This window comes from Sinohyriopsis cumingii, unplaced genomic scaffold (assembly GCF_028554795.1).
Source record: "Sinohyriopsis cumingii isolate HCF-2022 unplaced genomic scaffold, ASM2855479v2 utg002256l, whole genome shotgun sequence".
Classification (NCBI taxonomy): domain Eukaryota; kingdom Metazoa; phylum Mollusca; class Bivalvia; order Unionida; family Unionidae; genus Sinohyriopsis; species Sinohyriopsis cumingii.
Window position 1 is genome coordinate 231206 of NW_028316171.1, and position 27884 is coordinate 259089.

Here is a 27884-nt window from a genome sequence, read left to right on the forward strand (position 1 = left end):
TAGCCTTGTCATATATTCACTGCATCAGTATGTAATCCACTCTATGGTACAATGTTTACAGACAGGTTTGTAACTACTTTAAAATTTGTACATTATTTAGTTTCTGCTCTTACTCTGGATTTGGCCTCTCACATGATGTACCAATTGGTAGAGATAACCAAGTACAATGATGACTGGAATGCGGTCAGTCACATCTCCAAAGTCATAAATAGAGTGGCACATCACAGTATGTCTAAAGTCCTATCACTTGTGTTTCTCTGACACTAGATAAGTGTCCTCTTGCTGGTAGGTGAGCATGCTGACCAAAAACATAATAAATATCAAAAGAAAAATCAACTGAAAAGATCCAAACCACTGTCAAACACAGACAATGAACCAAATAGTTTGGATTCATGTTCATGCTTCATTTTGATTCAGTCAGAATATGCATATAGAGTGCTTGCTGCACTAGCTCCATTTGTAGTCGAAAAGACTATTCTTGGGTTAGTCAGCACACAGAAAAAAGTGAAAAAGTGAAATCTGGTTTGTTTGTAGAGTGTGAACAAAGCACACATACTGAAAATATGAAAATATCCAGGAAATTGAGACTTTCCTTGATCTTCCAGTAGTATCTTTTGCACACACTTCACTGGACTAAATTGAACAGATATAGCTTATTAATTATTCATTCTGTTCAGCATTTTACATCTTTTACCTGATATTACAACCGAATCCATTCCTAAGTCCTTATCTAACGTTAAAAGAAGCCAGAAGTAATGGTTCACTATTGACGAAAGAAACCATCAGATGTTGTCAAGAAGCATTGAGAAAATTTGACACACATCAGATGCCCGAAAATTTATGTAGGTAGTTAATATTCCTGGCATGTGCCACATAATTAAAACTGTAAAAGAGCATCAGCACAAAATAAACTATATTCTGCTTTAATGTCTTGTTCCTCTAAAATAAAGTATGGGACATAATCCATAAAACAAATGGTAGAGGAAACAAATTTAATCTTTCTAATATAACAATACATTATTCAACTGCAATCATGACATAGCAACTGTACTTGCAGATAACTATTCTAACAATTCATCATCATATATATTCATTAGGTTTCAAAGTTAGAAAGGTCAAAAAGAGAAGAAACATTTGAAATTCTCATCAAATAATTCAGACCAATATAATCAACCTTTTTCACTTTTGAACTTTTGGATGCAGTAAAAACGTAATACAGCAGCTGGCGCTGAAGAAATACCATTTTTTTAAGCACCTTCTGGAACCCTTCCGAATTTCTCCTTTAGAATGTCCAATGATTTGATCACCATAAGTACAGAATAGTGAATGACTTGCATGAACTGTGTATGAAAGGTCATCCACCCACTTTTTTATCAAACATCTTTTCAAATAAGGAATTCATGGTATGGGTGGGACCAACACCTTTTAATATATTCAAGCAAGAGATGAATGTGCCCCGGTTAGTATTTTATCTATTACACATTTTGACATAAAAAGTGATAACATTCCTGAGTATTTGGTACCTGGTGTAGATTGCTAGTAATAGTTTGATGATTTCCTAATATGTTATCACTTGCATACAATTAGAAGACAGTTTCAACAGATTTTAAACAGGACTCAGTATATTGCCACTGTCCAAGGCTTCAAATTCTCAAAATGAAAAACAATATGTGTGCATTTATGTCAGCTATGAAAATGGTAGGATGATCCTAAACTAATACTGGTCACAACACCTGTATTCAATAATTGTATAAATATAGTTGTTCAGTATTGTACTTGACAGAAAACTCGTCATCATTTCACACTTTTAGAACTGACAGCTAAATGCTTGAACGTTTTTGTCTAACCCAAAGTAATAGACACTCTGTCTGTGGTGCTGATATAAAGGCTGTTCTTAACCTGAATAGATCCGTTTTTAGATCAAGCTGGATTATGGTTGCATTGTTTACGGTTCACCCAGAATATAATACTTCAAGATCCTCGATTCAATTCACAATCAAGTAATATGACTCGCTCTGTGGGCATTTATGATTCCCCATATGAAACCTTTTGGTTCAAGTGAATGGGTTACCCCCATCATCACAGTGACACATTAACTGTAAGGTATGCCAGACATTTAAATCCAGATTTTGCATATGTTTTCCAACCTAAATACAAAGCATATGAAAGAAAATAAACCAGATGTCATATCTACCTTTGACATTAGAATATCTTCCATCTTAACAGCACAAAATTTGACCATTAAAAAATCCAGAAGTTGTTTTTTTCTGTAACATCCCCCTACCTTCCTTTAACACATCCTGAAAGAGAAAAATTAGATTCCTTCAATTGTCATAACTCTTATAAGGAACTTCTCTCCAAATTTAAGAACTGCTCAAGAATTTTCATCAACAGCTGATAGGAAACGGTTGCTGCAGACATAGTTAGAGGAAATCAGGGGAGGCATTACTATTATCAGCAGAACTCTGGGCAGTATAACTTGCCTCCAAAACACATCGAATGCAGACTTATTTTAAATGCTATCATTTTTCCCAATTCACTATCATTCACAGCATAATAAGAAGTTGGGAAACCCACTACTGACCAACATTCCCATCAGACAGACAGAGCTGCGTAACTGTTGCATTATAATCTTAGTTACCCCAACATGTCGGTGGTAAAGGTAATGAAAAAGCACACCACGCTGCTAATATAGCCCTATCTGTACAACCATCTGATTTTAAAATATCATACACTAACATAAAACCTGGTATAAAGGATGATTTTTGCTTAAGAAAGTGGCAGAAATAATATAATGATGCTGTCAATAACAAGCTATATGTGGTCAAACCTTCCTTAGGCGAATAGCCACCTTCCTACAGAAATACTCACGGGGACAAAGTAGTCATTGAAAGAATAAGAATTTGTCATAACCCACTCTTGCATATTAAATGGTGAAGACCATACTGAGTACATTTCTTGCAATTAACCCATCACCGTGATGCACTTTATGATAAGTTATTCGATCTCCAACCTAAATGCAATCGTTACTACAGTGTTCAACATATGAAGGAACTTTATGATTTGGTAATGTGTTTTATATTTTACTTTTCTTGAAGGAACTTGACATTTTGTAAGCTGAATTTTCATTTCACATTTGTACAACCTTCTCTGCCCCATTCAACATTTGTGGTGGATAATCAATGTGGACAAGTTAGCGATTGTTCCTTCACAACATTTAATTATTAGGTATGGAGTTGCTCACCAATATCAGTGTAATCTGTTTTCCTCCTAGATGAATCAACAATATTGTCCTAGCAGTAGAGAGAGCTTCTTAAACAATATTGTGGCGAGGGAGCACCTAAAACCCTTTGGTCTCTTCAATATGGCAGCAAATCATGCAGTTGGCACTTTTCTCAGGGTGTCCTATTTCTTGATGATTAGATCAGCAGAGAAAGATCTCAATGAAATTCAGGCATGTCCTAATGCTGTTACAGGACAGAGAATGGTTAACAATGTGGATTTCCTTTTGAAGCCTTACAACCAAAGGTCACAAGCTGCATAGAGGTATGCTCATCAGGTTAGAGAGCCCAATTTCTACCAGATTTCAAGATGGTCAGTGGCAAGTGGACACAGCAAAAGTGAACCCATCGTATCAAATTCTTGGAAATGAAAGCCTCATAGCCTTCCATCCTTGGCAGGACCATCTTCATTTAGCAAAGTCCTGATAATGTGGGACAATTTAGTGGTAGTCAAATGTTGGTGGAAAAAAAGGTGAAGCAAAGTCACTTCAACCATGCAGGTTCATGTTTATATTATACAAAGTTGAATATTTCCTCTCCTTATTTTATCCATGGAGCACAGGTCTAGCATATGAGCACATGGGTTGAAGTCTTGTGCTTGTGCCATTGTGGTGGGTAGCTAAAGTCTCAGTGTACGTTTCAGTCATAAATGACTTTCAAATCACAGAGAAATTTAAAGACTCTGATATCAGTCCAAAATGTTGACTTGAGTCTCTAGCTCCTTCACACAGGTCAAAGTGAGTTTTTGATGCGATGCCTTGTAATTGAGTGATTGTTGTTTGAGTTAATGGTGATTGTAAATATTATATATTTCCTCATTGTTGTTTTAGATGCCATCTGGACGAAGGAGAAAAATCCAGACTTCCATGACAATAAGGATCACCTGTTGCTTATCATGGAACAATTGAACATAATTGCAAAGCCAAGGTCATACAATGAAGATGGAAAGGAGTTAAAGGTATGTTAATACAAAACTGAAATTTTAGTATTGCATTTAGGTTTGCATAAACCACATTTTTTTGAGTATACATATAGCATGTTTATGGACAGTGGCTGCTCCATTCCCTCTGTCCATATAGCATAAAACTGATGGAGACTAAAGGAAAACTTGTCTGTACTTTATTATGTCAAATCAGATTCGGTATGAAAGAACAGAATATTAATAAAACCAAACTGAAGTTCAGTTTTCAATTTCCAGATTGAACTGTAACTGTATTCTGGTCCTTACATGACAAATAAGTTTCCTTGCATCAGTAAATATTGTCTTCCCTGAGTTCAAGAAACTTTGTGGACATAGTACCCCTCCTTCCATCTGTCATTCTTTTGTTTCTGCTCCATAACTTTAAAGCTATTTGTGTCTTTGATGTGAACCTGGTTTGCTTATACGTAATTAAAAAGTGTGTGATATATCTAGTAACCATATTGTGGTGTGCGACACATTGTCTAGTGATAGTGCATAATTAGTGTGACACATTGTCTAGTGATAGTGCATAATTAGTGTGACAAATTGTCTTGTGATAGTGCATAATTACTGCAACATATTGTCTAGTGATAGTGCATAATTAGATAAAGTGTCATCCCTTAATCTCAAATGGCTTAAGGGTTAGGAAAGTGTGATGCAAATGTTAAATACTTAGTCATGATCCTACACTTGATCTTGAAGATAGGACCCTCCAGTGTTGTTCTCACCATACCTTCTGTTGATATTTAAATGTTACAAATATCATAAACTTGTACAGCATTAAGGTTATAGAGCAGAAGATTAAGACTGATCATGAAATATTGAGTGATTACCTAACCCTAAAAATAGCTACACATGTGATATGTCACACAAAGACCTGATCATGTCATTTTAAAATTCTAAAATGTCAAGATTGATAATTATATTATTGAATGAACCGTAAAGTAGTTGTCTGCATTTTGAGCTTGTACTCATGTTTTCTTTTAGCCTGTCTCTCTTTTTTGTTAAGAAACTGTGGTAAATATTTACTTGTCAGGCATAGCTGCTCGACTGGTACTTGGCTTCTGTGGACCCGACAATCTTTGGTCTAAATGGTCCTAGACTAGTGAGTTAAATAAAACTAAATTTTCAGGCCAGGCACACATACCTACCTACGTATTCACCTACCTACATATCTACTTAAACATACCTACATACCTACATACATACATACGTACGTACGTACATACATACATACATACATCACATCACATCACATCACATCCTCAGTTCCTCCAGAATAACAAGCTGTCTACAACATTTGAGGGAGAAAGTAACAAATTATGGCTGAAAATTTCAATGTTCAAAGGTCATCATGACTGAAGTCTTGAAAATGGTTTACACAGAACATCTTAAGATATATACAATATATAGTTACAACCTTGAGGATGGCTTGCATGTAGAAAAAGGAAGAACCCTATTAATTTTAGAATCAAAAGGTCGGTGCTCAAGATGGCTGACTGAAATAATAATAGCAGCATGCAAAGCATGTACTTGACCCACATTTTATGAATGTTTTCTTCATAGGGCAAGGAAGAAGCCATTAACTTCTGGGATCAGTAGGTCTTGTACATTGACCAAAGATTGTCCATTCTCCAGTGTCAACCATTTCTAATACGTGCATACATAAGTGATTATTGAATTATGGGACAGGTGTTTAATGTGACGTACACAGGATTATTACTTTAATAAACAGGTGTTTAATGTGCCATTCAGACTATTGAACGAGTACCTACACATGATTATTAGTTTCTGGGACAGGTGTTTAATGTAACATTCACACTTTTGTTTGAGCATCTTAGAGGATTATTAATTTATGGGACAGGCAGGTGTCTAATGTGACATTCAGACTACTGTATGAGGTGTACACAGGATTATTACATTTTGGGACAGGTGTTTAATGTGACATTCAGACTATTGTATGAGTGACAACACAGACTTATTAATTATGGGACAGGTGTTTAATGTAACATTCACACTATTGCATGAGTGCCTAAGAGGATTATTAATTTATGGGACAGGTGTTTAATGTAACATTCAGACTACTCTAATAGGCCTACACATGATTATTAATTTATGGGACAGGTGTTTAGTGTCACATTCAGAGTATTGTTATGTGACTGCACATACTTTTTACTTTATGGGACAGGTGTTTAATGTCACATTCACATTACTGTATGTGTGTCTAACATGATTATCAATTTATGGGACAGGTGTTTAATGTTACATTCAGAGTATTGTTATGTGACTGCACATACTTTTTACTTTACGGGACAGGTGTTTAATGTCACATTTACACTACTGTATGTGTGTCTAACATGATTATTACTTTATGGAACAGGTGTTTAATGCAACTTTAAACACTACTGTATGAGTGTCTAATAGGATTATTAATTTATGGAACAGGTGTTTAATGTGACATTCACACTACTGTATGAGTGTCTAACAGGAGTATTTATTTATGGGACAGGCGTTTAATGTGACATGCAGACTATTGTATGATTGCCTATGTAGATGGTTATCAAATATGGAGTAGATATTCAGTGTGAATTTTTTATTACTCTTGCTAATAGTTTCAAACTCAAAAAATGCATTTTACTTTTATGACAAAACTGTACTCAAGGTATTAATGCTGCCCCCCCCCCCCATCCCCAGATTTTACATTGCCACTTTTACAATGAAATATCACATAGGGAACAAAGATTTCTACAGGATTTGTTTTTACAGGGGGATTTCTCTAAATCACATTTTCATAACGATGGATATTGAAGTTTAAATAATACATACGACATAGGTTCAATGTAAACTTTATTGTAAATATAAGTAATCTTTGGCATAATGGGGTCTACACTGTCACAGCACATTGCTCTAAATTTTTTTTGTAAGAATACCTCAGGAAGACAGACTTGGGGGAGTTTGTAGGGTTGTGAAAATTGTCCGACACTTGTATGTGGAGCCGCAAAGGGCTGATACGAGGTATATATAGACACTGAAACGAAAAATCGATAAGCCGATATGCCATACATGCACCGTAGGAAGCGGGTATGAAGAATATGGGAATAATAGTTGAGTACATTTAAGTACTGACACAAATTGTGGGTCAGAAGCAAAGTTGTGAATGCATGAAACTTGGCAATGGCCCAGACAAAGTGAAGAGATCCCTGTGATTATGAAACAGTGTGACTGTAACGAAGACCCACAGTTTAAGAAAATGTAAGGATAAATAAAGATATAATGATTTTCAATGCAGTAATGTGGAAAGCGCATAAACTAGGTTTCGAACCACATGATCATCATTGTGTGCCTATATGTATCAATATTATATACATGTATTAGATAACCATTTAAGAAGTCACATGTCTACAAATTGAAGATACAGCTGAAATGACAATGTAGCGTATGATGAGAAAATAAATGATTGACATGTATAGCTATACAACATCTCTGAAGTGTTCCATCATTAAATGAAGAATTGGAATAGTGCATTGATCAACACACGTGTGAGCTGACAAGTGAGGCACATGCTATGACATCTGCCTCTACACAAAGTTAACTCTGTCGGGGTGCACCTGAATATATCTACCATATACATTAGAGGACCTTCGACCCAAGGCCGGATCAGATGGCCTGGAATTCCAGCCTTAGCAGCACTGGTAGCTGCCCCCATGTGGAAGACGTATCCATTATAGTTCTACTTAAGGTGCATCCATTGTCCATGAGGAACAGTTGATGACAAAGGCAAGTTCCAACTAATATCCGAATACAATGGAATTGTCTCATCACATCGCAGGGGGTGACAGCATGTGACTAAATAAATCAAAACATTTGAGAGTTCATGTAAAGAGTTTGAAAAACAACAACACCTAAAAGGGCCAAAATTCAAGAAACGCTTGAAGCCATTTATGTACACTGACCTAGTATTATTGGACACAGAAAAATTCAAACTCCTGCACATGTGTCAAAAAAGAATGAATTCTGAAGTTAGGGGGCACACAAGATTCAGAAATGTTTGAATTCCGTATCACAGAATGCCATTGTGAAACCGAAGTATTGTAAGATAGTCACGTCTTCAATGAAGTCATATGATGTGCACTTCAATGAACCAGTATGGAGTGATGTGCCTTATGATATGGATGGCTCTATCGGTCTGTCCACCCATGAGACTTCTGAACTGTCCGCACGATATCCATAAACATCTTTATTCCATGTCACAGAACACCAGTAGAAGAATGTGTTGTAACATGAGCACATCCTCAATGATATGGATGGCTGCATCGATCTGTGCACCCATGAAACCTGAAAGCAGAATAATTGGAAAGCAGAACCAGGTAGTAGAAAGTGCTATGGAAATGTGTAGAAATACCGAAGTCAGCACAGAATTACAAACTAGAAATTCTATCGCTCAGGCAGATGTATTAAAAACATCTCACTGCCACCTATCTAAGATCCGAACAAGACTGTCCAATAAACCCTGCTTAATACCCTCCATTGATGCCCCAAACCTAAAACTATGAGTCTTGAATAATTGAGGATTAAAATCACAAAGCAACAGCAGTGTTGGCAAGGATTTTTTGAGCTGCTTAGTTATTGGAAACCCTTTCCTTGGTAAGGAAGAGTGGGTCCAAATGACAACCCAGCAGTTGTAAACATTGACATAGTGCATGGATAGGGCACTGTTCCTGTCATTATTTTTGAGGGTGGCCATGACACGTACGGCAATAGAGGGTACTCTTGGAGTATTGTAGTAAACTCAACAATTAAACCATTGTCATTGATCTGAACCTGAGAGAACTGAAGCTAAGTTTGGGTTTCTGCAACCAGATTGTCATTTCCCCTACCCACATGAATGCCCAAAATGCAACATGGACTTAAATAGAGCCAAATGTAAGGCATTGTGATTGAGACATGGCAGGACAGAAATTTGTGTTTTTTATTCATTATCAGTTGGTAGTCTGGCATCTATGTGCTGTAAAAGTTTATGAAGCAATTACAGAAGTTTGGAATTAGAAAGGAGTTGTTTGGATCAGGGATATTGTTCACTCTGTGCACATAGCCAATAGCCATGACATAGGAAGGTCTGGTAGATAGTGCATAGTGTTTTGCAAAAAGATACAAAATGAAAAGTGCCACATTGGTACTTGAAACATGGAAAGTGCTGTGGAGTTTTATCATTAAATCGATGTAGTTTATCCAACTGCACCTTGAAACCTCCATCGTTGGTGGTCTTTCGGGGTTCTTCCTCCACTTAATATAATATTGCTAAAAAATAATTTTATAAAAAAATCAAACCAAACTAAATCAACCAACTAATCAACTGTGGCAACAGCAGCAAAGGTACTAGTCAATCATTTTTGCCACAGCTGTATGAGTTTAAAACTTTTGACTTGAGTAAATTTTGAGACCTTTGAATATCGTCAACTATGCCATTCTGACAGTTACCTTAAAGTCATCATCATAATGACTAGGGCATCCAGATCTCAGATGACTTGAATACATAAACGACCAAATTGTTTTGATGTCTGATTGGCTGAGAATTACCATCCTGGAGACCATATGTGCCATGCTGTTATTTATTGAACTTGATTGTATAGTCATGAGTTCATTGTATGTCTTGTTCGATTATCATGTTAAAACTAGAATCATTGCTTTGGGGAATGATGATAAATAATTTGAACTCAGCAATATATTGCATGATTTGAATGTTGAGCAAAATGAACAGTTTCTGCACTGGATTGTGTAAATAAATATTTATTCATTATTTGGAAGTGACTGATAGGTTCCTGTCAATGTAGATTGGCTTGCTCATTCAAGCCATTTATATGGAAACTAAAAGAAGTGCCATAATGATATTGCCAGCTTATTAAGAAGTGCTAGTTGAAGATCATTACCTGATAGTTTTTAATTGGTATTGCCAAATTCACAGGATAAGTTTTCATATCCCATGTACAAACATCTTATGTTTAAGGTAATATAGGTACATATACTTGTCTTTTTGTTTTGTATGGCAACAAAAATGCGTGTTTCCAGTCAGCTGACCATGATATTTCTCATTGATAACAGTATAACTTTCGTCCTCCTTGGTATAAAAGCACATTACCAAACTTGATTTGGGTATCTAACTGAGCCGGTCTTGCCCAGCACTTTTAAGTGCTTCATACATTATATATACTAATCCTTCCTGACTAGCCTGAATTTAAATACCAGTGCAGTAGGAAACACATATATCTTTTTTCTGCCTAATATCTTTAATTTCATGGCACTAAACCCTTTTATTGCATTTCAGCACAAAGACTACTACCTTGCACCATGTATGCTCCGTCAAGCAATGCCGAAAGAAATCATATCCCCAGAATCAGACCCTGAGATGGATAGTACATCAGTACTCTGCTTCATGTGTTCAGGGAAGTTTTTACCACCACCCATTTTCCATAGACTTGTTGGTGCATGCTTGACGCACTGGCCCATTGCCACAAAGAGGTCTGAAAATCTAATATACTGTGGCTGTTGTGTGTTTGACCTTGACCATCATCATAGATTGACCCTCCACTTCAGGAACTACATCATTTTTGCAAGGGTCACAAGAATGGGAGTCAAAGACAGAACCTTGACATCAGAGCTTTGCAGTAAAGCCAGAATGTTCATCCTTGAGAACTTGTCACAAATACTTGGAAACTTGGGCCAGAGCCTACAGTTTGAGATACACATAAAGTGCCCTGATACTAATGCAGACAGTCTTGAGGGCCTGATTGCTGTGTCACTAATCCAAGAGAATGAAATAGTAATTTGTCATTCCCACAACAAGAGTCATACACTCATTTCACGAGAACTGCTTCAGTTCTGGTTTCCGGAAGAGGTGAGTACAAGCAGTTTTGTCCTCTTAAAACGTGCATATATCTTGTCTATCAGATGATATATAGAGTCTAATGTGACATCTTTTAGACTCTGGTAAATATCTTTTGTTTAGCATCAGACATATATACTGTATAATGTGATATCGCTTATTATCAGATAGTTTGTGCAATTTACATATAGCGTGTGCTGTTTAATATTTTTTATATTACCACACGTTATCATATTACTTTAAGTCACTATTATTGATCCAGATAAGCACATGAAGTTATTGTGCAGTAATCTCTTACTGATTGGCTACGATCTTGGTGAAAACTTTATTGACCCTGACTTCTGGAATTGCTTGTCAACAATGAATATTTATGTGGCCATTTTTTATTCAAGTCACTAAAGGAATTTAAATAAAAATGGTCTCGTCTCTCTGAATATTGACAATTTACCCACTAGGGATTGTTATGTTATGTATAATATATCACACTTGTCAAAATGGCTAAAATCCACTCTCAGGAACAACAACAAGTGAAAATAAAGGTATTGCTCAGTTGATATCGGGTAATTGTGGTGGGAGTGGAGCAGGCCTGACACTTGTAGCATGGAATCCACCCTATACACAAGTGTGTTTAAATGTTAATTTAGAGAAGTAAATAAATTCAACTCTGTTCACAGAAGAATGTAGACATAAACCAGTCTCCAAACTGACAGAATTTTATCCAACCACTGCATATGTGGTAAATATATGATGCAATTCCAATTCAGAATTAAATTTGTGTACAGATTATAGTCTACTGTTCTGAATTAAATACTGCAAATATCTGGCCACAAATACATTGCAGTACATATGGAAATTTCTGCATCCAGTAAACCCTCATTCATGTGAAAATAGCATCAGTGTAATTAGTACTAATATTAGTACCCTTACTCGTACCTCGTGGACAGGGTACTAACATGAGCATATACGTGTTAATGGAGCAAGCCGGGTGTGATTCACACCTGGCGTTCTTTTAGCCTAATAATAGCACTTTAAACATATTCCTCGAATATAATCAAATAAATTTAGTAGTCCTCTTATTTGATACCGGAAGTATCGAAAATCATTGTAGAAATAGTTGTAAAATCTTGTTTACCTTTTCTAGCCGATATTTTCGTTTAGATCGTCCGCCATATTATTTCAAAAAATGATTACTTCCGTTCTCAGCCTCGTTTGTTTGTGTGCCATATAAGGACATTGACGCCTTATTTGGAAATGTAAACAAATCGTAGTAAAAATATGGCGCCGTTTGGGTCAGAAATTCGGTGCATTAAAAGTAAATACAGTTTCTCGGCAACTTTGAAATTCCACAAAGAAGCGATTATTCGCCACTTGATTGATAATAATATAGCGTAGAATATCCAAAATATAGTCTGGCAAGCCTTACGTAGAAAAGGGGTCACGGCGAGTCTCGCGTTATCTGTCATGGCGGACAGGATAAGGTTAGAGTAACCATGCCAATTTATTTTATCGTGTAAGGGCTTAATAAATTCAAAATAAGCCAAACTTCTTTCACAACATGATTATACTTATGTAGTTGATTTCTACACTGTTTGTTTTTCTGACTTAGGTGATGATTTATTTTGCTCCATTACATGATATGGGATCAGTTCGTAGCCTCAACCACAAAAAATCAAGTTGAGGCTACGACATCGTAGCTACAGTGTAATGTTTAGTTGCGAAAAGGACACTTTATGTTTCATAAAAATGGATTGTCAACTGTAACCTGTTCTAAGAGGTACTGCATCAAATGATGTGAGATCATGTGAATTGGACATTCTATGTTGAGAAATGATTCTGTGTTTTACCTTTTACTTATGTATATAAGATCTTGTCACTCAACAATTTTCTCATTTATTATGTTCTGTTGTAACATCAGGTCTGTAAATGTATGTTGTGTTATATTTTGATCTTATTTAAAAAGAACAAAAGTTGTTTGGAATATTTAGTGAAAATAGAAAGTGATCATTAGACTACAGTATGATTCTGGGACTATTGTGAATTATTCATAATAGTTCTGGACAGTGTCATTTTGACATGTAAGCATTGTTGGCAGACCATTACAATCGAAGATCTGAAATTTATTTGGATTTTCCTTTCTTCCTTAATAGAACGGTTTCAAAATTATTTCAGATTCAATTCATAATACTGTAAGTTCATAATACATTTTTATTTGATAGCATAGATGATTATATTGTTTGATACGTTGTATAAAACTTGTTGGTTTTGCTTCTTTCTGTAAGTTACTTAATTTATGACAATATAGTTATAGCAGGTTGCAATATTAATTTTGCATTTTAACCCAGTTATGTTTTATGATACCTAGTTGGTACTGAATATTAATGGTGCCAGTTACACACCATATATGGCCACCATAGGTTCGCTGTTACTAATGAGTAGATGGTCATGTTGGCACCTGATTTTCCCTCAAAGTCTTTTACTGGTGTATTGTTTGCCCTACAAAATGCTGATCTTAATCTTATATTTGTTGTCACAGTTGCTTAGGAATATCAATGTTGGTTTCAACACTCTTCACAAATCAAACAGAAAATCTTTTGGGATACTGGTAAATTGTTTACAGCCATTTGAGCATTAATTCCTTCTAGAGAAATGTGTTTTATAGGCTACTCCTATCCAGGATTTATTTTATTTAATTATCTTGTCTGTGATATTTCCATTCTTATGTTTTTAATCTCCGAGTTAAGATTATTAATTAAATTCCTTTGGCATGTAGTATTACTGAATTAAATTCCATGGGCATGTAGTATTACTGAATTAAATTTTTTGACATGTAGTATTACTGAATTAAATTCCTTTGGCATGTATTATTACTGAAACAAATTCCTTTGGCATGTAGTATTACTGAAACAAATTCCTTTGGCATGTAGTATTACTGAATTAAATTCCTTCCCATGTAGTATTACTGAATTAAAAAATTTGAATGAAGCTTATAAAGCATGCATTATAAATTACTTGCAAACTATTTTGTTATGAGGTTTGTTTGGTGGTTAGAACATCTGCCTCAGATGCAGGAGGTCATTGTTTTGAACCCCAGCCAAGTTATAACAAAGACTTATAACAAATGTTACAAAACATCTGCCTCGCTTGGCACTGAGCATTAACAGGTTAGTGTTAGGACTGGTCGGCCTAGTGTCAGGATAATATGACATGGTGAAATATCATGATACATGTCTGCATCATTATGCCCAAATTCTAGATATCACTATGAACTACCAAACTGCAGACATTGTAGCAATATGACTGAAAAATTGTTAAAATATTCAACAAAAATCTAAATCACACATGCACACACCGAATGTCATTATATGGACTTTTCATTTTCTATTTTATTCTGGATGTAGCATGTCTTATACAGACCTTTTATTTTCTATTGGATTTAGCATTTTATTATATGAACTATATTAGTACTTTCAATAGACGTATTATCAACATAGCAATTATTGATCTGTGTGACAGATAAATGTTTCTGTTGTGTTATACGTGCGATGAAATTTATTTTTGCCAACAGACATGTTGATGCAACTTTCAATACTGTAAGGGTATATACTTTTCCTACAGGGCAAAGAAGACAACCTCCATAGGCACAAAGAGATGGAGAGGAAAGTGTCATCTGGTTTGGAGACGGACAAAGAAAAGGAAGGTCAGGACATTGTTAATATACCTACTCAAGGTTATTATGGTCTTTGAAGGTCTTTGAGTTTGGGAAAAATGAGGTAGTCATTTCAAGGCCTTGAAAGTTTGGGAAAATCAAGCAGATTACCCTGAGGTTTCTAAAATTCTTGAAAGTGGAAATAAACCCAAACCGATTTTAAAACAGCAAATATAATAATTTATTTAAAACAGTGCTGAGGTCTTTTAAGAGAACAGTTTATTTTGTATTAAATCTGATGCACAAGTTACATATTTCTGAAATAATAGTGAATGTTAACCTATCTTCAGATCATTATAAAGCAATTTTAGGAAATTAATTATGGTTTGAATTTCATCATTAAACAATATTGTAGTATTTTGCATTCATTGTTTTCTCATATAACCTGTATACAAGATGTTAACGAGATTAGGTCTTGGAAATCTATGTTTGTGATCTTTCAAAGTTGGGAAAAGTCTTTGAATTTATCATTCAGAATTTAGTATGAACCCTGCTGTTACCCAAGAGTTGGGCATGGGAAGAAACTAAATACATATGTTAATTCAGTTAATATGATAGTTCATTGGGGCAAACAAAGCAAGGTTCTGCTGTTTTTGTTTTTTATCTTCCTAGAATTTAAGAATATAGCACAAGCTGAGATCTAATCGAACATTTTGTTTTTAAAAAAGGGAAGCATAATTATTTCCCTGCATCAGGTTCTAAAGTGTGGGCTTATGTGCTAGATTATGTAAATATGTAAAACAAAAATATTCCTCTGGAGTTAAGTATGGATTCCTTAAATAACAAACACAAAAAAATAACCTTATGTCATGTCTTTAAGTTACAGTAGACTAAAATCCAAGTCATTATAATTTCTGATCTATTGAGTAATAATACCTTTAATATGCATAGGTTATTAAATGTGTATGCATATGTAAGAGAGAGATAACCAAAAAGAAAGAAAGAGAGACAAATCAAAACATTTGAGCTGCAAACTCAGTGAATAACCATAATCGGACTTTCCTTTTGACTCGAATAGTTGCTTATGTCTTAAAATTTTTGACAGATTTCATCTGCTTTGTCAATTTCCATGCTAAAAAGAGCTTTTAGAAAAAGTTAACATTTGAATAAATTTCCAATGTAAGCCATTCAGGCATTGGAAGCCACATCACTTCATTGGAGAATTTAGCAGGTTACTGTCCATTATATATATATACATATATATATATATATATATATATATATATATATATATATATATATATATATATATATATATATAGTCAACTCCACTTAACTGCACATCGGTTAACTGCACACTCCGGATAACTGCACGTAGTCACGACGGTCCCGTCTTTTCCCAATGCTTTTCAATGGGAACAAACTTCGGATAACTGCACTTCGCTTAAATGCACACTCCGGATAATAGCACGATAAATGTTCTGCCTGTGCCACATTATTCATTACAATTCTACTCCGGTTAACTGCACATGTATAGTCAGGATCAGTTATTGCCAGTCCACTGCTGTAGCGCTTCAAATAAGCCAACAATTAAGCTGGTAAATGCGACTTTGTAAATGATTGACATGTAAAGGACGCCATAGGTGGTAGATACATGTATATTCCCGCCCTCCAGGGAATAGTAGCATGGGAACAATCATATGTTGCAATAGATGACAGTCTTCAGACAGAAGGTGAAATCAACGACTCAGTAGAAAATGACGAAAGAAGTGATGCAGTAGATGACCAGGTTTCATCTAAAGTCGCTATTCAGTCACTCCAGAATTTATGCAGATTCATGGAACAGAGAGAATGCGAGCTGTTTGAACCGTTTTACAAAATAGAGTCGGCAATTCACCAACTTATTAGTAAAACTTGTGTGCAGACATCAATTGCCGATTTCTTTTGGAAATTGTCAATTTCATTGTGTTTGATTTAACAGTATTATGTTAGTGCTGTTCATTGTAGACTCTTGTTTCATGTAAATAAACATTGAAAGAGTGGATTCTAATCATCGTTATACGCTATTTTTCACCTATATTCGTGCCGTGCTGATTTAAAGCTGTACTGTACCGTACTTCGGTTAACTGCACACTCCGTTTAACTGCACAGTCTCGTGAATTGTTTAGAACATCCTCCATTTTTCTTTCTATAATACCATACCATTCTATGTTAATTATTGAAGCACAGTGATTAGATCTATAATGGATACAGCTGTATATTTCTCTGTTTTTATCTTTCTCTCGATTTGTGTGTGTGTATATATATATATATATATATATATATATATATATATATATATTTATATATATATATATATATATATATATATATATATATATATATAGCTTGCTGCACTGTTGTTTATAAAGTATATAATTATCTGTGTAGAGTTTTCCATAATATTAGACCATAGAGCACACCATATCGTGACAGAGCAACGACACTAAATACTTTTCTCCAAGGTTTACCGTACATTAATTGCCATTCCTTCTTTTTGTGAGATATTGTTTACTTTTTCATCTATTCACCATTCTGTCCATCCAGCCATCATTAAGGTCATTTTTCGTGACTTGGGAATTTTAATTTTTCATCATACTTTCTATATTGTATGGATATCAAGTTGTTTGAGATTTGTTAATGAGATTTGGAGTAATGTGTCGCATATTACAAATGCGGATTTGGTCTCCTATGTCAAGGTCATGGTCATGGTACAATATCGTAAGTGTTCCTTGTGTTCCTTTTCATTATGTACCTTTCAAGCCATACAAGATTAAAGGACGATATTTAATGGCACTTTGTGTACCATATTTGGAGTTCTATTTACATGTTCAAGGCCAAATAGTTTGAATTTCACATCACATATTTCATTCCAGTCTGTAATGAGTTGTTAGTGATTATGCAAATAAGCCTAGTATACTTCTGTGTCATGATTTAGTGTTATATCTTACACTGGTCCCCTTTTCATGGTAATGAGTAAGTAATTTGTTTTCCATCATGTTTTTTATCATCATTTACTGCTGCATCTCACATTAGTTTCCTATCTTTACAGTCATGAGCCAGTAATTTGTTTCCTATTATTTTCAATAGTTTCAGGCCCGTTCAGCTTTAGTGATGAAACTTGGTGTTTTGTAACACATTATCATTTGAATGTATTTTATGTACTGGGATGTTATATTCAGTATCATGGTCATTGGTTAGTTGTTGTTGTTGTTCTTATAGGGTTTAACGCCATTTTCAGCACAATCTATGCTATACATGGCGGCCAGTATTAATGTTGGAGGAAGAACCCGGGAAAACCCCGGAAAGAACTGCCAGCCCACGAGAAGCTACCGCCAAGCTTTTTCACATATCCACATTGGCCAAGCCCGAGAACCGAACTCACGTAGACACAAGTGAGATGGCAGTGATCCGTGATAGAGAGCACTTTAGACCACTTGGCCACACGGGTTCCCAACATTTGTTAGTATGATAAGTTTCCAATCAAGCTTTTCTTTTCTCTCCTTAATTTCGGACTAGGTACTTTACGCTTCTCTCACAAGAACACAATCTGATTTCACTACTTCTTACTTTTATGACCTTAGAAATGGGATAAATACGTATTGAAGTTGCTTGTAACTCTTCATTGTATTTTGTACTTTCAAATTACATGAAGAGATAGATAGAACTCATTTTGTGTAAAACGATACTTTCTTCATTCAGGTAGTACAGATATCCGAGACCAGAACATGCCCCATGTCCACGATGTGAGGACTAGAGCAATGAACATTCCATGTAAACTGTATCAGTCGAAAGGTATAAAATGTCAACTTATCTAATTTATCTTATATGCTTTTATTTTATTGTTCTAGGTCCATAGTGGATAATGTGCTATCCACTGTGCAATGTCTCTCTGTCAGCAATTGCTTGCTGCCACTATGAAGTCTGCTTTCAGTATAACAGGAGATATGGATTTATATCATTAAAATCTCATACTAGTTCGATAATGAGGAAGAAAGTTTGAAAATGACCAAAGTCCATGCATACTAATGAGGTGATCTTACAACTAATTAGAAATATATAGACAACATCTACATTTTACAGTTTGGATATATCTTAAATATATAGAGTATATCTATATGTTTCTCCCCGGAAGCCTTATATCTAATATGATTTTGATACACTTGTAATTTAGTGAGGACATCAACTTGTTAACCCTTGGGATGCGATACTTATAATAGGAGTTGGATACACTTTAAATATGTAGAGGATGTCTAGATCTTTAGTAAAAATACACAAATATTTCATGAGTAAAATAGAAATATTGTATTGTCACAGGTGATAGTACAAAATGTTTCTACTTCTTGCGGGAAATATTTTCATGTATCAGCTCAATAAACATTCATTTTCTTTTTATCTTTTAATGCAGACTGTCAATTTGCATGGAGTTTCTCCATGATGTTCCAGTGTGATGAACAGCTGCAATATACATTGAATAATGTTAGAGTTAATTTGGTATGGCCAGTGTTTTACAAACTCAGCCTGTACATATGATGCTTAAAATTAGGTATTTTGTCAAAATATCGACATTATTCATAAAAAATGAAGAGATTTTTTTATTTTTGTTAACATGTTTCATGCACAAATTGAAAGTGCTGGGGAGAGGTAATGTAGAAATAAAACAGTGACAGATTTCAAAGCATGACATTTTCATAACGGAGGGGTAATGTAGACATAAAACAGTGACAAACTTCAAAGCATGACATTTTCAAAGGGGATGGGTAATGTAGAAATAAAACCATGACAGTCTTAAACGCATGACATTTTCAAATGGAAGGAGTAATGTAGAATTAAAACAGTGGCATACTTCAGAGTTTGACATTTTCAAAGGGAATGGGTAATGTAGAATTAAAACAGTCAGTCTTCAAAGCATGACATTTTGAAAGGGGAGGGGTAATGTAGAAATAGAACAGTGACAGACTTAAATGCATGACATTTTCAAATGGGGTAATATAGAAATAAGACAGTGGCAGACATTAAAGCATGACATTTTGAAATGGGAGGGGTAATGTACAAATTAAACAGTGACAGACTTCAAAGCATGGCATTTTCAAATGGGAGGAGTAATGTAGAAATAAAACAGTGGCAGACTTCAAAGCATGACGTTTTTATAGAAAAGATTTGCACATTAATGAGCAAATATTTATATTTGATGGACTGAGCATCTCACTGCTTGAGAGACTATTTATAACCTAACAGTAATCAGATGTAGTAAGTAGTAGTGGTAACACCATCAATGTATCAATGCATTAGCAATTTTGACGTATTAACATATGAGGTAAAGTATATCTGCAGGTGTGAAACAATCATTTTATCGATGCATAACATATTTGGTATGTAAATATTTATATTGATACAAGTGGTGAAAAATCTATACAAAATGATACTTACCCTATATGAGTTGGTTCAGTCTTTAGCAGGTGTGAATGATGATTAGTTATCTGCCATTTTATTCTTTAAGGTGAGGGGTCATATTATATACATCTCAATTCAACAATTGCTACAGCTGAAATCCCAAGACCATAACACCTTCCAAGGAAATTGAACCATTTCTATATTTTTCATGATAAGACCATATCACCATCCAAGGAAATTGCACTGTTTCTACATTTTTGAGGATAAGACTACTTCCAAGGAAATTGAACTATTTCTACATTTCTGATCACAAGACCATAAGACCTTCCAAAGAAATTGAACTATTTCTACATTTTTGATCACAAGACCATAAGATGGTCCAATGAAATTGCCCTATTTCTACATTTTTTGATGATAAGACCGTAACACCTTCCAAAGAAATTACGCCATTTTAACATTTTCGATGACATAACCATAACACCCTCCAAGGAAACTTAACTTTTTGTACATTTTTTATGAAAAGGCCATAACACCAACCAAGGAAAGTTAACTATTTCTACATTTTTTATGATAAGATCATAACACCTTCCAAGAAAATTGCGCACTTTCTACATGTTTGATGAGAAGACCATAAATATTTCCAAGGAAATTGAACTATTTCTACTTTCTTCATGATAAGACCATAACACCTTCCAAGGAAATAGCACTATTTCTACATTTATGATAAGAATACAAGACCTTTCAAGCTATTTGCACTATTTCTTCATTTTTGATGATAAAACCATAACAGCTTCCATGCAGATTGAACTATTTCAAGAGTCAAGACCATAAGACACCAACACCTTCCAAGGATATTGTACTATTTCTACAGTGGTGAACATACGACTATAACACCTTCCAAGGAAATTGAACTATTTATACAGCTGTGATCACAAGACCATAACTCCTTCCAAGGAAATTGTACAATTTCTACAGTAGAGATCATATGACCATAAGACTTTCTAAGAAAAGTGCATTATTTCTACAGTAGAGACCATATGACCATAAGACTTTCTAAGAAACGTGCATTATTCCTACAGTAGATACCATATGACCATAAGACTTTCTAAGAAAAGTGCATTATTTCTACAGTAGAGACCATATGATCATAAGACTTTCCAAGAAAAGTGCATCATTTCTACAGTTGTGATGATAATATCATAACACCATCCAAATTGCACTATTTCTACATTTTAGATCACATGACCATGATACTTTCGAAGGAAGTTGCACTATATAGTTTTGTTGATAAGAACATAACACCTTCCAAGAAAATTTTATTATTTCTATAGTTTGGATTAGAAGACAATAACACCTTCCAAGAAAATTACACTATTTCTGCAGTTGTGATCATAAGATCATAACACATTCCAAATTATGTAAAGGCATAAAATAACATGATTTAAAGCATTCATGCAGTGAAATACAAAGGGTATGATAAGCTAAAGAAGTCCCGCATCTTGTCAGGTAGAGCAGCTTGAAATAGTCTCAAAGGCTGAATGAAAATTACTGACAACTGATAGTGTTTGGAAGTTTTTCAACTTTGTTGTCAAGGATGGGAACGGCTTATGAACAGATACGTTTATGTCCATAACCTGCATACTGGAAGTACAACTAAGATGTCAGCAGATATAAATCGGCACCACATTACCTCTTACAGGTCTTCGAAATATGAAGAGACCACGAAGTTCATATTTGTATAAATAATATATCATATCATAGTCTTCGATTCACAGTTGAGATGTATCATTTTACCCCTAGTAAATAGGATAATACTGGCTAGATGTTGGATGATTTTTCACATGCCACAAATAAAATCATACACTTTTTAGTTGGAATTGCATCTGATATACAGATTATTTTATCACTCTAGAGACTACTGTTGATAGGCTGTTGATCAAACTTGTCAAATAGGTCTTTTTTATCACAGTATTGGTTGAGGATGAACCTGACTGACTGATCTTGTTAAAATATATCAATAATCTAATTCACCGAGCTTGTTAACAATATATCAAGCATCATATTGACTGAGCTTGTTAACAATATGTCAATCATCAGATTGACTGAGCTTGTTAAAAATATATCTACTATATGTCTGATTATGTTCTGATTAAGATCAAGATACTATTTATAGTATGTCATTAAGAACAAGTTTATAAATGTTCACAGTAAAATATGCAAAATCAATATCATCCTGTAAAATTTGGGAAACAGTGACGTACAGTACTACATAGACCTGCTTAGTGAAATTGTCAGCTGTTGGTTTTCTGTTAAGCGCAGTGAGTGATATCAGACCCACTCGTGGCTGATGTTTTTATGCAGCTCACATTGCATCCACATTTTTCCATTCCTGTTTTCCTTGAGTTGTTTTCACACCACTTTATTAGATATAGGTGTTCGTTAACAATGTAGGTCTGTAGGTATATTGTGGCATATGATATGTGTCACTGATTGCTAAAATCCTGTTTTCCATAAAGTGGTATATCATTTTTATTTGAAATTGAACTTACTATTCAAACAGTCCAGGTTTAATCCTGTACTGCGTTGTGTAATCTGTTCAGTGATTTAATTACAAACTATATCAACCGTGAGACTGACTTATTTATAACAAATAAACAGCACTCAACATTGCAAGTAAAATGATTACTTTTGCAACAAAAAATTCAGTAAGACGAATGACAATTATCAACTCAAGTGGCCTTAGGAACCATAATTTGGGACTTGAAAATTACATCAGCACCATCTAACCATACATGTGGACAACACATAATACATACCAAATAGTGGGAACATGTAATTTATTTCCTAATCCCTTTATGATTGCACGACTGTTAGGTTATTCATTAATTCTTTACCTGTACATGTGATTAGTGTGGTTTACATCCAATAATAGACAAGTGTTACAAATTACATGTACATGTGAATAAAGTGGCTCACAGCTTATAATTAATAAGTATAATAAATTAAATGTACATGTGATTAGTGTGACTCACATCCAATAATTAACAGGTATAATAAATTACATGTAAAATATGTTATATGTACATGTGATTAGTGTGACTCACAGTTTATAATTGATACGTGTAATAAATTAAATGTACTTTTGATTAATGTGTCTCACAGCCTATAATTCACAAGTGCATCAAACACCTGTACTTGTGAGTAGTGTGGCTCACAACCTATAATTGATGTGTTATAAATTACCTGCACATGCACTTGCTGTGGCTTACATCCTTTAATTGGCAAGTGTAATAACTCACCTGTACCTGTACATGTGACCGTAAATACAAATATGGTTTAGGCTTTGTTAACTGTCAGTAGAGTGACAGTATAGAAGCTACAGATGGTAAATTTATGTGTAACTTTGAGTCCTGTCAGTATGTAAAGACATGGCTTAGCATGCTACAGACTTTGAACTTATAAGTAAGTTTGTAATGGCCACTAAACATTTCAAGCTGGTTTTTCTATACGGTAGCTACACAAGTTTGATTGATACCTGGATCACTAAATTTGTAATGGCCACTAACCACAGTTTAGATAGGTGTTGTGGAGTGCTGATGTAGCAAAACGCATTTTTGAATTTCAGCTATTGAAGCCCAAGCTTCTGTCTTTTGTTTGCAGGAGTCCCTTGTTCAGACCCTAAATTGCTGTGCCAGTTTCTACACAAGTCACAGCAACCTGCTGCTTCAAGTCATTCTACACTGGAACTAAACTGTCTATCAGTGGGGCTGGAAATTCATGACGAAACACCCGCTAATGGGAATTGCTTTTTTGAGGCAGTCTCCAGTCAACTTCAGCGTTTAGATTGTGGTGTACAAAAATCCCCACAACAGCTACGACAAGAGGTAGTTGCCTTCATGAGGACTAATAGAGTACTGGATGTAAGTACAAATTTTATGTTGACTGTATCATGAAGGTGAACTAAACGACCATTTTTTAAAATCTTTTCTCAGATGTACAAAAATGGTTTGATGAATAGAAGCTGTAAACATGGTTGTATCATCTCACACACATGTATCCATTCTCTGCATAGTGTATGTGTGTATATATATATATATATATATATATATATATATATATATATATCATATGAGTCCAGGATTAATGTGTACAGATGAAAATTAATTATTAGGTTGACGTGTGGGCGTTTCTATTATTCACTGATGCCTATAACAGCGACTCTTGGTTGAAATGGTATAGGGGTATGTGCATGCAAGTCAGCTGATGGGTACCATTTATATGTAGACCTCGGTTTGAAATTTTATAGAGTACAACATTAAAATTATCTGATAATGCTGATTAGTAATCCTTATAATGTTATTATCAAGCATTATCCTATAGATTAAAGGACTCAGTGGACTGCACTCTTCTCTCTCTCTCTCTCTTTCCCCAGTCACATTACGTTAGTAATATTGGCGTGCTACCTCGCAAATCCAACTGTATTAAAGACGAAATCATCTTACTCTGTCTATTCTTAAATAGACAAATGAGTAAATCTTGCCAATTACCTCCCCTTGATGCCACCAGTGTTGCTAGTTTTGAACTTCACTGTGTACTGAGATACATGCATTGCAATAGCCTCCTACAATCCAGCTCTTTTTTGTGTCCCTATGGATCTATCCAACGTTCATTTTGCATTTATGGTTTGGATATATCTAGCTACTTTTATACAATTTCTGCCAATTTTTGGAAAGATTTGTCACTTGTTGGGACTTTGTCTTATAGGACCAACATCCCACCATGCTATCATTGTTTAAGTTCACTGATCTGTTAGTTACAACAGAACCATTACTGGTGACTTTAACTTTATTCGCTTTTGCTTTGACTTTATTCACTTACTCCATCCATTATAGAGCTCTTAGTAGCGAAATTCTGTAGTGCTGCTTGATAATGATGTTTTGTTTATTCATATTTCACGCTGTTTTGATAGAATTATGGTTTAATTATTAACTAAGCATGCAGCATAAGCTTAAAACAGGGCAATAGTTTTCTGATATGGCACTTCATTGATCAGTTAGTTAGGATAGACCCATTACTAGTTTATGCTTTAGTTACAATTCTTGTGTCGTTTCAGCAAACTTTCAATTAAGAGTTAAATAAAACTTAAGAGCATGGAAGTCTACAATGACTCCTGTTTTATTTATATTATCTAAACATTGTTTCTGCTATACAGCATCTCTAAAATGTGGTTACGACAGTGTTTTGTTTTAAAGACCTGGTAACTTCACATATTACAGTTTCTAATTACCAGTAGTTGTGTCTCTTGTATCAGAGTACAGGAGTCTACCATGATTCTGGTTCTGTCTATAGCATCTATGCATTGTCTCTTCTTTAACCATGCATTGTGCATAAGCTTAATATAGTACCATATGTTCATGATACAACACGTTCACAGGTATGTTAGTTACGGCTTTGTTTTAGTGACCTGGTATATAGTTAAAATGCTTCTGAAATGAATGTAGACAAAGTTTACTAATTTTGGGTCACTAGAACAAAAATGCTGCTTAAAATTGTTTATTGGCTTCAGCCTTAAAGATATGTTATTGGTTTAGTATATATTACCCTTGACTTGGGAATGGCAAAGGATAAGTGAGTAATAAAGAGAGTTGATCTCAGTGTAAAGCTGAAATGACTAAATTACACATTTGACTTGATCTACATAAATATATGACTGGGTTTGGACAGTACTTGCTTTTTAGGCACAACAATAAATGATGCAATCTGAAGCTGGTATTGCATCATACATGGTATAAATTAGATCATGTTATTCCTAGAAGTTATGGATGATGCAATAATAACTATGCTGAACAAATTGCTATATAACAGCTCTAGAAATCATACAGTGTCATGCGCTCTTATTTGTCAATGTTTGATTTTGCAAAGAGACACATTTCTGTTTAGCCAGAGTTAGCAGAGATGCCTTGTACTTGTTTGACCAATACAGAATACTTCTGCTATGTTTGGTGGTGAAGTGACTTTTCATCACAAAAGCCCTATATTTTCACTGCAAGATTGGACATCAGGACAAGATGTGGGCCACACACACACACATGCTGCAACACTTGTGCAACAAATCTGTGCCAGTGGTTGAACAGGAAAAGGAAAGCTATGCCTTTTGCAGTGACATTGATTTGGAGAGAGCCAACATATCATATCAGCAGATATTACTTCTGTGTGGTGCCTCCAGTTGATAAAGGTGTCAAAGTAGAACAAGTGGACTGTGCATTATCCAAACATTCCATCAGCTGTAAACCCAGTAACCCATAGAGAAGGACTAGTGGTTCCTGATGCACCATAATCATTCTCAATTGAGTCAGATGAGGAATAAAAAGAGAATGAAACTTCTAGTTCTGAATCATCAATGTCACATGACCCATATTTTATATCATTCTCTTCCTTTGAACTACATCTCATAACACAAGATGAACTGAATGACCTTGTCAGAGGTTTGGAACTATCCTAGAGTAAGACAAATCTGTTGGGCTCCAGACTACAGCACTGGAATCTCTATCAAAATAATTTTGTCCAATTCTTCACCGAAGGTCATCTTGTAGCCTGCAACATCAGTGGTGTGATGACAGCCCTCAACATCATTCATGATCCAAATGAGTGGAGCCTGTTCATCGATTCATTGACGACAAATCTTAAATCTGTTTTCCTGCATAATGCCAATGTTTTGCCATCAATTCCAATTCCAGTTTGTCATGAAATCAGATGAAGGAAACCTGTGCAAACATGAAACAACTTTTGATGTGCATAAACTATGACCATCATCAGCAGCTTTTTGGAGATTTGAAGGTTCTTACCCTCTTGCTTGGTCTGCTGACTGGATACACAAAGTATTGCTGTTTTTTCTGCAAATGGGATAGTCTTGTGCAAGATTCCCACTACATTAAGAGAGACTGGCCACTCCAACAGTCATTAGAGCCTGGGGGGAAAAGTGTTCAGCATCCACCACTTGTTGAATCAAGGAAGATTTTGGTACCACCCTTGCACATCAGGCTGGGTCTAATGAAGAACTTTGTCAAGGCCATGGACAAAATACAAGCAGTTTTCAAGTACCAACATGGAACATTTCCAAGATTAAGAGAAGTTAAGATAAAGGAAGGTGTCTTTGTTGGTCCTCAAATTCATGAGCTTCTTCGAGGTGATGCATTTGACCGTGCACTGCCTGGAAAGGAAAAGATGGCATTCAACACCTTCCAGTTAGTGGGCAACAGCTTTTCTCGATGACAACAAGGCAGACAACTAGAGCATTGGTGGAATTCCTCCTCAAGGCATACAAAAGCCTTGGTTATAACATGTCACTAAAGATGCATTTTTTGCACTCTCATCTAGATTTAACCTACCAAGTATGAAGCAATAAGTGAGGAGCATGGCAAGCGATTTCACTAGAACATTGCAAAACTGGAGAAACCTATCAGGGCAAAAGGATCCATCATTGCTTGAAGACTATTTTTGGACAGTGACAAGAGATGCTTCATTTTATGAATACAAGAGATGAGCCAAGACGTGCTTAGTACACACTGAATAAGGACTAAACTATGTACTTATATATACATATTAGCTTTTTGCCTTTTGTTTCATAATAAATGTTATTTATCGAACCCTTTTGCTGTTTTTTAAGGTGCTATATAATCTGGA

General features: G+C 35.1%; 1 protein-coding gene across 1 annotated transcript in view; it reads left to right on the forward strand.

The window, feature by feature from the left end:
- Positions 1-27884, forward strand: part of LOC149770850 (uncharacterized) — a 91915-nt gene that overhangs the window by 48056 nt on the left and 15975 nt on the right. The window contains exons 10-14 of the mRNA XM_089949028.1: positions 4112-4239; positions 10565-11134; positions 14738-14819; positions 18510-18602; positions 23862-24121. Of these exons, the coding sequence (XP_089805154.1) occupies positions 4112-4239; positions 10565-11134; positions 14738-14819; positions 18510-18602; positions 23862-24121 (1133 nt within the window). The remainder of the gene's footprint in view (positions 1-4111; positions 4240-10564; positions 11135-14737; positions 14820-18509; positions 18603-23861; positions 24122-27884) is intronic.